This window comes from Aspergillus bombycis (genome assembly GCF_001792695.1).
Source record: "Aspergillus bombycis strain NRRL26010 chromosome Unknown contig00133, whole genome shotgun sequence".
NCBI lineage: Eukaryota > Fungi > Ascomycota > Eurotiomycetes > Eurotiales > Aspergillaceae > Aspergillus > Aspergillus bombycis.
Window position 1 is genome coordinate 41,893 of NW_019170135.1, and position 13,952 is coordinate 55,844.

Here is a 13,952-nt window from a genome sequence, read left to right on the forward strand (position 1 = left end):
TTATTATACAGCAGGATAAGTTGGACATGAACATGCGTCTTTCATCCTTCTTCCCCATGTTAGTATACTTGACGATGTAATGTGCAAAGTTAAAGGGATCAGGCTACATCCAATTTCACAGCTAATGAATGCATAGCCCAGTGGTGTGACCGCTGTGTAAATGTATCATAAGAGAAAACTTTTCTGTTTGCCAAGAGCCGAATATTGGCAACAGAAAAGCTGAGGGAATTGCCAAGAACAGTCACACCACCAGTCAATCGTGAACAGAGAATTTGAATAGGTGCATCTCTGATAAGGTCAGATCCATGTATTCAACCGTTGTTGATTTATGGGGTATTATTTAACTCTGTCAAACTCTATCTGCTTGCGGAATCTTTTCGCTTTCTTGGTACGTCGTATGACAACCAGCCAGATCCACATAATAAAAGCTCAACTAAAGATCATATACCACTAAGAGAGAGGAATGCACCTAAGTCTAGAAATATCTGAGCTATCTTAAATCAATATTAAATCATACTATTTAGTGTTCAAATCCGATGATGTACTTTTGTTCTCTCTAACTGTAAACAAACAATTGAAAATAGAGAGAGCGTTTAGTATTGTAGATATGAGATTATTTGCAGGAACCCCAATTGCTGTGCGGACTCGATAAAATGTTTTGGCCATATCTAGTGGTTATGATCGGCTAGTAAATCATAATTAACCTTCAAATGGCAAGATATATCACGAGTGAATATGTCCAATTTTAGCACAGCAAACAAAAAATCAATGAGATACATAGTCCAGTCCAGTTAGCTTTTAGCCCATTATACTTTTCATATGCCAACACTTGCGAAATGTGTTTTGAAGATGAAAAGTCATCCATATTATCATTCTTGGCCCTGTAGCTTCGAGGCTTTCCAAACCCTTCAATCAAATTAGTTCATGTCAATCTGTCAAGCTTGGAAGCTTGTTCTGACTCGCTGACGGTCATAACCTCGGTGAACAGCTCCCAGTACCACCTTTAGGATAGTGTCAGCAGAAAGTTCACCAGGATCTTTATCCCAGGTCACCGTGTCAACTATATCTCTGACTCCGTGGTTTTCTGAAAGGTCATCATCTAGATACTCCAAGTACCTAGTTACTTCTTTATCATGGCCGACCTGGAAGAATTGGATTCCAACCTGCCACTCGTCCGCATGCCAATCATCTAGTTGCTTTGCCGTGGCTACAATAGTAGCAACGAGATCGTCTTCTAACCCATCAGTTGGCTTGCCATCAGTAATAACAATAATATTGATAGGCCGAACTGTTGAAATAGAGTCTGTATTTGTTCCTCTATATCGTAGTGACTCGGCAAGATCTTCCATATAGGGCCCTAGGATTGCCTTCAGTCTAGCCCCGATTGGCGTGTCTCCGTGTGGATAGACAGATTCGAAGATGTTTTCGACACTTTGAGGGGTGGTGAGCATTCTAAAGGCTCCTTGAGTATCCTTCGGGTTACGGTGTTTTAGAAAATATATATCAATGCCGTCTGGATCATTTCTGGTACAAATTGGTGAGATATTAACCAGAGCATCAAGAGTCTCTTTCCAGTTTTGACCTCTCATGCTGCTGCTATCATCGATCAGAAAGATGGTGTCGAATCTCCGAAGGAGTGCATAATCAGTCTCGGAGTTCGCCATCCTCTGGGGAGGGGCCTTGATGCCTGGAATCCATTTGCAAGAAATAGACTCTGTTCTGCTGGGCGGCATATTTGAATGTGAGTGTACTAGTGCAGCGCCAGTCAAGACAGTAGTACAGGGAATGGAAGAGGTTTAATTAAAAGTAGAATGATTAGTATAAGCAGTAACAGCAGTAGTGAGTTTCCGTTTTTTATGATTCACGGACAGGGTTTCTGCGAATGGTTTCTGCCAGGAAGTCTTTCCAAGAAGATATAAGAATTAATTTACTTTGAGCAGGAGGTCTAGATGTTACACTGACGTATGTTTCTATATGTATTCCCTCACTGGCAAGGCTTTTGTATCTGAGTACCCGTGGTCGTAGGTGTATGTTAGTGTCATAGACCCCATTGTAGTCAGATGATACGGATTATGCTCTGAGGCTTACAAAACCTTGTCTAATTGCGTATGGTTTCTCTTCTACCGATATTTCATCCAGCTCACAACATTTATATCGTCTATTTCCAAAGGCTGTGGATATGGGTTATAGGATCTGGACATCCCGTAAAACTTTATTTATATCACGCAATACAAGAGTGCAATTGGCAAAGACTGAATACGCCTCGCCATGGGTTAGACTCTGATATTGGACCAAATATCCAAGTCTGTAACTCTGCGAGTGAAATTGAACGGCTTGATATTGGCATTCTCCACAGCTTCTGGGTACTGACGTGAGCACACCCTCGCCGGCAACAATCCTCCGAAACGGGACCGATTAGCACTAGTAGCAGTACTAATCCCAGGCGGAGCACCACCCGGTGAGATATTAGACCCAGGTATTGGAGTCAGGGCGGCTACATAGCCGCCCAAGTAGACACTATCTTGAAGCTGGAAGACGGCCCACCAACCGGTATTATATTCGACGGTGCGGCTGGTTACCCGGGCTTTGGACTATATGTAGTACATGATTAGACTGGTCTTTGACCAGGTTAGGTTAGGTTAATGAGGTCAGTTATACCTAACCCGCTAGATTATAGTGTTAGAAGAGTGGCGGTTAGGCTCAGTACCACTAAGCTAAAAAGACCAAAATATTGAACTTCCTGTTCGATACGCCTAATCACCATCTATATAGTGCTATAGCATAACAGTTCTATATCAATAGCAGTCTTCTATCGACGGTAGTTTAACTGTAATCTCTGTTCTGCCCATACCGCAACCTATTGACAGCAGCAGTTGAAGAGCGACTGCAGATGAGCGATCCTACACATGGCCAGCTTACTGATTTAGGACTTGACAGCAAAAGCCCCGGGCGTAACAACTTGTTCAGTTTTCACATCCTACAGTTAAAATTCTATCTTCTGTAGTCTTACTCTCTAATTATGATATATATAAACAGTTTTTCTTAAATTTGTCGTGTGCTACAACCGATGCAGAAGCTGGAATAGTAGCGCAAGGAAAGGATTAGACGGATTGGTATATTTCTAACCTAGCACCAATAATTTACCCCTTTCTTTCAGAGATGTTGGAAACCCTGGGAATGCAATCGCCAGAGGCTTCTTTGGAAAGATATATCTGGATGAGCCGCACGTGGCCCAAAGGCTGGAAGTTCAATGGAGCTCATAGAACGATGCTGCCAATATGCGGATTTCCTGTGATGAGGAACCTACTTTTCGACTAGCCGAGCCCAAAGCAAGTATACCCGCTCAAGTGTAGAGTTTCATATGGCAATTACACCATTTCAGAAGACTCGAGGAATAAGTTTATCTGGATATCGCTTCCACGTACAGATAATGGGCACGTAATTGTTTGTCCCATTGTTCCTGTACATGAAGGGGGTTACTTGGGAGTCTTTGCTGGAATAATTCGATTCTCAGCGAACTTTGATCCTTTATGTAGCAATTAAAGAAGGGTGACTAAGAAAAGATAATGGCGCGGTGCCCGTTGAATTCATGTTCTTGACAACATATTGTCATGTCAGCATATTTTCCGTTATCAAGAAGACATTTTATCAACACTTGAAGACCTGAGGAGTCCATAACGTGATATATAGTACTTTGAAATATTATACGTGTTGTTGCACGACCTACAGTGGGATAGTCTGGTAGGGAGTAGATTAAATCATAGTGAAGTCAGCAGGAACCAAACTCTTGCCTACAAGTTTATACAGAAAAGTTGTGAAATCATCTCACAGCAGTTGTACCTGCATTACGGCTCTTCAACGGTCAGACATACATGTCGGAAACCATTTTGTCAAGATACAGGTTAGGCTTCTCAAGAAGATGGTCGCAAAGAGCTTCCAACGTTATTGGCGTAATACTTCGCGGACGTCCATCATTATTTGAAGGTACTTTGCTGCTACCAAAAAAGCGAAGATTTGAGCGAATCCTAGGAATCATACGTGTGCTACACTTGGCAGCTTCAGCTACCTACCCATTAGTGAGTGATGGATGACATTTGATCATATCACAAATAATTTGATGTTTCGAAGGTTTAATATACTTAGCTACAGAGGGGAGACAGAGCTTCATAAATCAGGAATAGAGAAGAATGAGTTTACTGGACTCTGTGAATGTTTTCGGTAACTCAGAATTGAAAATGATAGACTTATGAATGACCTGATAGCTACAGGCATAGATTTGAATTTGCGGTCACCTTCAAGTCAATATCTACTCTGTATTGACTAATATCAGACTCATGTACCTAAGGCTTCATCGAAAGGCCCCAGAGCCAGCGTGCCACTAAGCGGATCTCAAAAAGAATTGCTGATGTTGAGTACCGTTCTTGGTGTACGTGAGGGCTTCAGTCTTATCGTCGGTTTTCGCCCCAGAAATATCGATCACCTTGCTGGGGAACGCAACGCTGACAATGCTATTTTGAATCAAAGATATGAGCAAGAGCACAGCGAATAATTCAGATATATAACAGTAAGCTTACAAGTATGCTCCACTGCGATCTTTAACGGGCTCAATCTTCCAACGAACTCGTTTCTCGAGGGGAGAGAGAAGATTGGCAGTGATTTGCTTACTGTCATCGGCTAAGATAATTCACATTATCAACATCACTGCTCACTCAAAGTATTAAGGTATCTAGTCATACAAGCCGTTAGATAGGTGCCAGACCTGGCATTGATGATGAGGTACTCGTCATTGCCAGCATGAGCGAAGACAAATCGTTGATTTGGACCGTATTGGTCATTATCAAGTGGCTTACTATTGTGGGTGTTAGTTATTCCTTATGTAGCACTATCAAGGGGTATGGAGGGGTATACTAGAGCTGCAGCTTGGTTCCATCTTCCTTCTTGCCGCTGTCGAGATCAAGTCGCTTGTCAACATGGCGGGCGACTACGGTGTATACATTGGGTCCAGTGAAGTCACTCATGATGATGGTGTTTAGACGGTGTATTGAATGGGACTTGTGCTTGTTTTGATTGTGAACCAAGAGTGTGAACTGGGGGCTTTTTGAAAAGGTGATTTCGTAGACGGATGCCAACGCTTTATAGTCTGGTTTCGAAGACTGATCATGTCTTCTGGCTAGCAAGGTATTCATCTCATCTATTTCCATTTCTAAGAGAAACTGAATCATGCATACGGGGTTCCGTCTTGCCTCCCGCCAAACCAATTATTGAATATGGATATTGCGTCAGCCTGCAGTCATGATATACTATTGCGCGATTTTTTCACCCATTGTTAAATCTTGATCCTATTTTCGACCAAGGTATATATGCGAGAAATTCTATTTGCTAATACCATAATATAGTGGTTGTCTATTATACTGACTAAAGGGCTGAGCTTAGGAGTAACAATTTGTGATATCTTATGATCTTCCCGTCCGAGACCAGAGAGCGTCACTCCCTTCGCGATAGATATTCACTCTACATCACCAAAGTAGATATTTACATCGACCACCGAGGAAGATACGTGGCTCCCTCAAATTCGCAGCCTGAATCTGCAGATGTTTGTCTAGATGTGTTAGTGGTGTATGCAGGTGCAGGCCATCGGGATCGATTGGCCAAGAAGCCTCCACCTTGTCCACCCTGATGCATATTGTACTCATATCCCCCTCGCATCCAATTGGCTAAATATCCTCTAAAAAGTGTTTCCCCATGTGACACTGCCTTGCCCATTCGTTCGACGAAAACCACAACAAATACTCTACAGATATTAGACCCCACGCATGCATTGAGTTGTCTACCTCAGCTACGCCGTCAATTGCTTTCAACCCACCATAAAGAGACGATGGCCAATTGTATCGTCGTACATTATAGCTCCACATTCACAAGGAATTTAATTACTCCCATATCAGGATCCATCTTCTCAGTTGCGTGACCCTTCCCCGCAGCGTTGAAAACGGACACCCGCCGATTAACCAAGCTCCCCTGCCCAACAACGTTTACACAGCCGTAGTAGTTACTATTGCGACAGCTGTAGGCAAGGTCGACAGAGTGACAGTGCCTTAATCCATCATCACGTTCCATCGTTGATAGCGGTTGTTGACTGTGATATAGGGGTTCACCTGAACTTGAGCGTTATTACTATCGCAGCTCCCCTTCACATCAATTCTATAGCCATATAATTCCGACCGTTTGTTAAAAATTGTAAAAGGAAGATGAGTCAGTTACTCCTTTCCTCCCCATAATGGGAAAGAAAGCAAGGCGAATATGCACGTTGGTAGTAAAGGAAAGGCACACCCGCCAATAATCGGCATATGGGCGGAGGAGCATCAACCGCCAGCTGGAATGAAGGAATGATTCCAGGAGGTTAGGGTCCTTTCTCCTCATTTTTCAATTTACCACCCATTCCCCACCTCCCCTCACTTCTCTGAAGAGCTTGATAATGATCGAATGAGTTTAGCTGCTTCATGAAGGCACGAAGAAATAGAATGGAGCCACGGAAATGGGCTGCAGTGGCCCAAGCGTATACTAATAGGTACTAAGGAGATCTGATATATCGACTGGAGGACTGGAGGACACAAATATAAGCTGGTCTGTGTTTGAGCCCGGGGTAATACACAACAGCGGAAGATAATCATGTGACTCAAGGATGAGAACGAAGAGAAAGAACAATCCATTGGCAGGCTTAGGGTATTCGAGATGATGCTAACTCTACCTGCTGGCCCTACATCAGAAGATCTTTAGTGTACCCAGATATCAAATCCTAACAACCCTATCTAGATATTATCTTTGCTCATAGTTTTGTCAATGCATCTTCACTCTCTAACATATTAGATATCCGAGATATCACACGAAGCAGAACCAGGGAAGGGTTGGACAACACCTAATGCCAACCACAATTGTGCTATCTTGATGAAGTTGCGCATGTCAGCATCAACCCGAAAGGAGTATATAATCATAAGTTCGTTATATGACTCCCAGATACATGGGACTTCGATCTGAGTATAAAATAGCATAAGCGGCTTGCCTTGGGTGGATTAGATCACAGAGTCTGCCAGTTATTATACAACGTGAGGATAACCCGTCATTTCAGCACTAGATAGACATTCATAGATACCTTGCATTGTGTCAAGGATAGAGCCCCAGTTGGTGAAGGGGATAAATGGAATTCCCCTTTCCTTACAATAATCTACTAGGTCTACCTAATACGTTAGGCTCTTGTAATATCAATTGCAAGTAACCAACCGTGCAGTTGGATATGAGATTGTGAAAGCACTAGGAGAACTTACCCAGACCTTCCTTTGCAAAAAGCACGTGAGTTTGGGATGCGGCAGATAAATCTGAGACGCCATCTCCAGCATAAAAAAGTAGAGGACAATTTCCGCTGGGTAGTCCAAGGTACGGCTTGATCTCGAGCGATTTATCATGACCAAAGGCGCTGTATAGTGCATCATTTTGGTTAGCGAAGACTCAACCAACGGCTCAGCGAATTTGTTGCCTTTACCTATCGTCACGGTATTTAATCCGCCATCCACCCCCTGTCGTCCTGTCCCCGACACTCTCAGGCTCCACGTCATTGGCAACAACGAATATATTTTCTGGATTGCTGCCTAGAACGGACTCCAACAACATGGTTATGAAAGGAGTCATCCCAGAGGACAGAACAACTATAGGAATATTACACCTTTTTGCCCAATAATAGAAATCCAGGAAGTGTGGATCAAGCTGAATATTATCCTGCACAAGTCGCAGACAATCCGCTAACGGGACCTGTACACTCTGGAGCATGGCGTGGAATGCATCTCTATTGGTGAAACTTGTCAAGATGCTGTGTGAAATGACAACGTATATTGAATTCTTACCTGAAAGTCATATTCCCTTTCATCACTTCCATCTCCAGTTTACGTCGCATTTCCACCCCAAACCCAAAGTTATCCACCTTCACACCGGGTAAGCTATGGAGAATATATATTGGAGTCGACATAGTACCAGATAGTCATTGCCTGCATTGCATTCAGCGACGGTCGTGTCTGAGTATCATAATATGATGGAAGTAGGATGGAAATATAAAGGAAAGCCTAGGGAAGAGTATCATACAGTCTTTCAGAGTAATGGTTCCATCAAAGTCTGTAAAAAAGATAGCTTTGGGGTTATCTTTGAGATAAAGCAGCTCATTTTGAGGGAATTCCATTATGACGCCTGTGGCCACGATTGGGGATCTTTCAAGAAAAGCCGAACGAATTAAAATGGCGCCGAAGCAGATGATTATGGAAAGGAGCAAGGTTATAGGAACGTATCTACCGGCGTTATTCACATTTAAGTTACCTAAGGACAATTGGGTACCCCCATCTCCTAGATAAGCCTGGTGGTGGGCAGCTATGAGATCTAAGATTTTTCCAGTTGCGTGTATGATCATTACATGCATGACAGGGACATCTGTACGAGGTAGAGTGCTACGAATGTTTCCTATTCCGAAGTACCTACCGCGAAAGATTGGCCTAGCCGTCAACTGCGATTTTATGACATTTGCGCCAGTGGCGCCATCTGTAATTGCTACTATCTCTCGCATAATGAGGAGCCTTGTGTGGCTAGCAGGTATACTGAGATATGGACAGGATGAAGATCTAGCTTCTCACAGGGCCAGAATTCAGAAGTGGCCATTTGCAGCGATTCTTCTGGCGTCACTAGCCTTGAGAGCAGATCCAGGGAACGTAACCACATTTCCGGCGTATTAAAAGCTTAGTGTCGGGTACTTGACTGTTGTATCCCACAATAACTGTGCTCTAGGTGGGTCAACTATTCCGAACAATCTCTGGTTCACTCTGCATATGACAACCTAATCATGTGGGTCTTGTACTGACAGCCGATATCTATCTCCTACCCGAAAGGGACTGCTTCCACACCCTGAGCGACCTATACATTAACCAGTCGTATACTAGATCTGATTATTTTAATCGATGATCAGCATACGTCCGTAAATTAAACATTTGTCATATAGCGAAGGTTGAACTTAAATCCCCTCTACAATTTCCATTTAGATGGATTGCTGTCTGCACTCGACGAAAACGGAGCATGCCACACCACACCAGAAACCCGGAACCCTGGGAATGCAACATTCCGCTATTCGCGGTGATTTTAATTCCAACTAACAAAATAACTGAGCTCCATGTCACATACGCAATTCAGTACTAAGTGTTAGGTGTCCTTTGCGCAAGCCACTTCTCTCCACATCGTTGTAGATGCCGTGTTACTACCCTAGATTATCACGTTTTCGAGGAAGGCTATACTCTATGAGTCACTACTGTTAGTTTGAACCTGAAAGGTAACATTCTATCGGATATATCAATGCAACCTATGGTATATGTGGATATTGAATTGCGCTAGAGTCCGCTAAGAATTGCGGACAATATGGTGACCCATGGTCTGTCAGGGTTGAGGAAGGAATTCTAACTCCGCAGGATTTACAGATGTAGAGTCGGAATAGGTAGCATTTCACGAATCAATGGTTCACAAATTGTCGCATAAGGCCTAGACTTGTCACAGCCTCTACGATAAACGTATTGATGCGAAGGCCACAACTGATTCTAGCCATATTGACTGGCTACCGTAGTTACTTTTACCATGTAGACTGAAATTGATCGGAAGGTTCGGGAAAAAAAAGGATATGATGGTGATATACCTATCTATTGTCCAAGACCCCACTATTTAATCAACCGTGTGGAAGGACGAGCTATTTCACGATTTCGTGATTAAGCGATTCTCATCATTCAGATCCTCCCCAAGGTACAATCTATACTATTACAGTACAATGGGATCCGTGGCGGAGCCAGCATACCTGTACAAGAATGTCACTCATGACCCAACGGTCCCTTCTGTAAAGTCAGCCGAGGGCATCTATATTTACCTCGAAAATGGACAGAAGATACTGGACGCCACGAGTGGAGCGGCTGTTTCTGCAATCGGCCATGGTGTAGGTCGTGTTAAGAAGGCAATAATGTCCCAACTTGACAAAGTGGAGTACTGCCACCCGGGATTTTTCCCAAATACACCCGCAATGGAGCTTGCAGATCTTTTGGTGGAGTCCACAGGAGGAAAGCTGTCTCGGGCGTGCATTCTTGGATCTGGTAACCAATCAGCCCCCCTCTTCTATTTTTCCATGCATCATCCCTCACGTCAAGGGACTATTTTGGTAGGAATCCGTGAACTAAAACTCGTGGGCTACATAGGTTCCGAAGCCGTCGAAGCCGCTATGAAGCTGGCTTATCAGTACTTCGAGGAGCAGTCGCCAAACACACGGCGAACCAGGTTCATTTCCAGGCACGGTTCATGGCATGGCTGCACTTTAGGGGCACTGGCATTAGGAGATTTTAAGCCGAGAAAGAGTCGATTTGATTCCATTTTGACCCCTAATATCTCTCATGTCTCAGCGTGCGATCCATACCACGGCCTCATGGAAAATGAGGATACAGCGACATATGTAGCTCGGCTCAAGGAGGAGCTGGACAACGAGTTCCAACGGCTTGGGCCTGAAACAGTCTGTGCGGTTTTCCTGGAGCCGATGGTCGGGACGGTATGTGATCATGGACCCCAGCATGGGTTAGTTGGTTAGGATGAGAGAGTAATCTGTCAGAACATTTAGGCCCTGGGCTGTGTTACTGCCCTACCAGGATATTTGCAAGCCGTGCGGGATGTATGCGACCGCTATGGTGCCCTCCTGGTCTTCGACGAGATTATGTGTGGCATGGGCCGGACCGGAATCACACATGCCTGGCAGGAGGATGGCGTCGCTCCAGATATTGAGCTCGTAGGCAAGGGTCTCGCCGCCGGGTATGGGACCATTTCTGGGCTACTTGTCAACGACCGTGTCTTGGATGGATTGAGACACGGTGGTGGGTATTTTGTCCACGGGCAGACCTACCAATCCCATCCCCTGGGCTGCGCAGCAGCAGTCGAAGTCCAGCGTATTATCCAAGAGGAAAACCTCATTGAGAACTGTCGGAAGATGGGTCAGTATTTGGGCCAACAGCTCAAGCTACACCTGGGCAACCATCCATATATCGGAGATATCAGAGGGCGTGGTCTCTTTTGGGCAGTGGAATTCATGGCGGATCCACCCACCAAGACTCCTTTTTCTCCAGCATTCGCCATCAGCAAGCGCATGCAGTCCAGGGGAATGGAAAGGGGATACGATATCTGCGTATTTGCCGCCACTGGTGCGGTTGATGGTTGGAATGGTGACCACCTGTTACTTGCACCGCCGTACACTGTCCGTAAAGAAGATGTGGACGATATCGTGAGTCGGCTCGTTCAAACTATTGACAGTGTATTTGAAGATGTAGCTGCGCTCGTTATGTGAAGTGTTACCGGTTCTGGAATGTTTGTTGTCTAGGCTTTCTTTTTCTTTTGCCTATGTTGATTTACCTTGTTCTTGGTTGAATTATCGAAGAGCGAGCAAAAAGAAAAGTCAAACAAAAGACGGACTGGGAGCGACCAAAAAAGTATAATCCTGCGAGCATTATGCTGATAATGACACCATGAGTATTGTATTAGTGGCACAATCTATCTCTAATTGGAAAGAAACCTCTAGGCGGCACTCTTTAGATATAGATGTAACGTAAACGTTTACTACACTCATTATTCTGATGCGTTGCAACCCTTCCGGCCGTAAGGGCTTTGATAACCATGTTCATATACGCTTAGTAAGACTAGATACGTAGGATTTGCCTCTGCCTCCATCGGCTGTGTCCGTTTTTTCTCTTATTTCCATTTCTTTCCCTCACTCCCATTCTTTCCTACCTGCTGCTGGCCTGCTTGTTGCACCTCCTACCGTCTGATAATAATACCTACGCCAAGCATTTTGCGGTAATTAGAGCCTAAATCCTTGTTTTATTTACATCCAGCATCGCATCCCTGAAGGCAAGATAACGCATGAATGATGAGCACACAGCAGGACTTGGCGTCACAGGCTCCTTTATTATCAGACTCGGCCTATGTGTCTTATGGGTCTTACCAGGCAGATACACGAGGCCGAGATAATGTCAGTGAAGCAGACATCTCCCACTCAGGGCAGCAGCCAGAAAGGTGGAATGAACCGCCAGTGAACCTGTGGCGTGTCCTGGCTACATTCTACAGCTTTATTGTGGTCGGCGCAAACGACGGCGCATACGGGGTAAGTGGTTCACAGAAAGTCCATTCTCAAGGAGCTTGTACTAATCGGCTTGCTATGGGTAGGCCATGATTCACTATGTAGGTTCATCCGTCGGATATATGCGCGGTACCTTCTGAATATCGGCTGCTAACCACTTTCTATTCCCTTCATCTCTTAATAGCTGGGCCGATATTACGACGCAGACTATACCACGGTGTCAGTTGTGTTCCTTTCGCCATTTCTTGGCTACGCTACCGCTGCCATGGCCAATAGCTGGATACACGAGCGCTTCGGACAGCGCGGAATTGCCTTGCTGGGCACGGGGTTGCATGTTATCTCCTACTTTGCCACGACCCAGCACCCTCCGTTCCCGCTTCTTGTTACGATATTCATCCTGGCTGGCCTGGGAAATGGCGTCGTGGATGCATCTTGGAACGCTTGGATTGGTGCCATGCATAATAGCAGCCAATTAATGGGAATCCTCCACGCATTTTACGGTCTGGGAGCGGCTTTGGCACCGCTTACGGCCACTTACGTGATCACCCAGAGAGACTGGATGTGGTACCACTTCTACTATATAATGGGTATTGCAGCAACCGTCGAGTTTGTGACTTCAGTCGCTGCATTCTGGTCAGCAAGAGGCTCGCTGGCTGAAGCCAGTGAACTGGGTGTTGGTCTTCCTGAGGACAACGTCCAACAAGATGCCCGAGACTCGTCAAGACCCAACATCACACGAAAGAACCCAACGCTGGAGTCATTAAGTTTGGTTTCGACATGGATCATCAGTCTATTCCTGTTAGTCTATGTGGGCGTTGAGGTCACCGTTGGAGGATGGGTCTTCACGTTCCTTGTAGATCTGCGGAATACACCACCGTCTGTGGCAGGCGTGGTCACATTCATGTACTGGGGAGGATTGACCGTTGGCCGTGTGTGCCTTGGATTCATTACACCCTACTTCCAGAGGCAACGTCTTGTTATTGTTGTGTACTTACTAGCCTGTGTGGTGTGCCATATTGGTTTCTGGCTCGCCACGGAACTCCACTTATCCATGATCGCAGTGACCTTACTGGGCTTTTTCCTGGGCCCTCTTTACCCGGAAGCGGTTATTGCTCAGGCCGCACTCTTGCCAAAGCATCTCCATGTTGCAGCCGTCGGCTTTGCCTGTGCTCTGGGGAGCGCGGGTGGATGCATTTTCCCTTTTATCACGGGCGCAATTGCAAAAGCCCACGGTATCAAGGTTCTTCACCCTGTTGTCCTTACGATGCTTGTCCTGTGTTTGATATTGTGGTTTGCCCTTCCAGGACAGCGCCGAGGAACTAAAGAAGCCGCATCACCTGCCTGGAGCAGCTCACCTACCCGGTCCTAGTGGCTTTATATTCATCTGTGCTGTTTATAACGATCTCTATACAGGCACTGATTTCCGCTTGTTATGATGCGATTGGTATATTGAATTCTGGCTATAATGTCTTGACGGTGTTGACACCAACACTTTCAACAGGTGTCATTCGACATATGTTTCTCCCCATGCGATATATCTTATCTCTGAATATAATCATCCTAGACGTAGCATGAGTGCAACCGCCATGCCTTCTCCACGAGACGGCTGGGTGTGCGACTCAAAGCAACTACACCGTCCTGAAAGTCCTGAATTGGCTCATGCGGGCAGTAAACGAAAACATAGACATGTAGAACTTCTGCACAGGGAGACAAGTCACGGCAACCATAGTGGGACCGGATACAGCATCCAGGCTCAGTCAATACGTCACAACAGGAT

At 45.1% G+C, this 13,952-nt stretch overlaps 4 protein-coding genes across 4 annotated transcripts; 2 read left to right on the forward strand and 2 right to left on the reverse strand.

Annotated features, from left to right (window-relative positions):
* Positions 1 to 935: 935 nt before the first annotated feature.
* ABOM_011040 (uncharacterized protein) lies at positions 936 to 1,733 on the reverse strand (the record flags this gene model as incomplete). Its single annotated transcript, XM_022538168.1, has 1 exon — positions 936 to 1,733. One exon carries the CDS (start codon positions 1,731 to 1,733, stop codon positions 936 to 938), a length of 798 nt encoding a protein of 265 aa, XP_022384449.1.
* Positions 1,734 to 4,378: 2,645 nt separating this feature from the next.
* ABOM_011041 (uncharacterized protein) lies at positions 4,379 to 5,018 on the reverse strand (the record flags this gene model as incomplete). Its single annotated transcript, XM_022538169.1, has 4 exons — positions 4,379 to 4,508; positions 4,575 to 4,674; positions 4,737 to 4,849; positions 4,909 to 5,018. The coding sequence occupies 4 exons, from the start codon at positions 5,016 to 5,018 to the stop codon at positions 4,379 to 4,381; spliced, it is 453 nt and encodes a 150-aa protein (XP_022384448.1).
* A 4,820-nt stretch (positions 5,019 to 9,838) lies between these two features.
* Positions 9,839 to 11,386, forward strand: ABOM_011042 (putative class III aminotransferase; the record flags this gene model as incomplete). The annotated part of the gene is made up of 2 exons (XM_022538170.1): positions 9,839 to 10,600; positions 10,670 to 11,386. The coding sequence occupies 2 exons, from the start codon at positions 9,839 to 9,841 to the stop codon at positions 11,384 to 11,386; spliced, it is 1,479 nt and encodes a 492-aa protein (XP_022384444.1).
* A 579-nt stretch (positions 11,387 to 11,965) lies between these two features.
* ABOM_011043 (MFS transporter) lies at positions 11,966 to 13,544 on the forward strand (the record flags this gene model as incomplete). Its single annotated transcript, XM_022538171.1, has 3 exons — positions 11,966 to 12,199; positions 12,262 to 12,276; positions 12,360 to 13,544. The coding sequence occupies 3 exons, from the start codon at positions 11,966 to 11,968 to the stop codon at positions 13,542 to 13,544; spliced, it is 1,434 nt and encodes a 477-aa protein (XP_022384451.1).
* Positions 13,545 to 13,952: the final 408 nt, after the last annotated feature.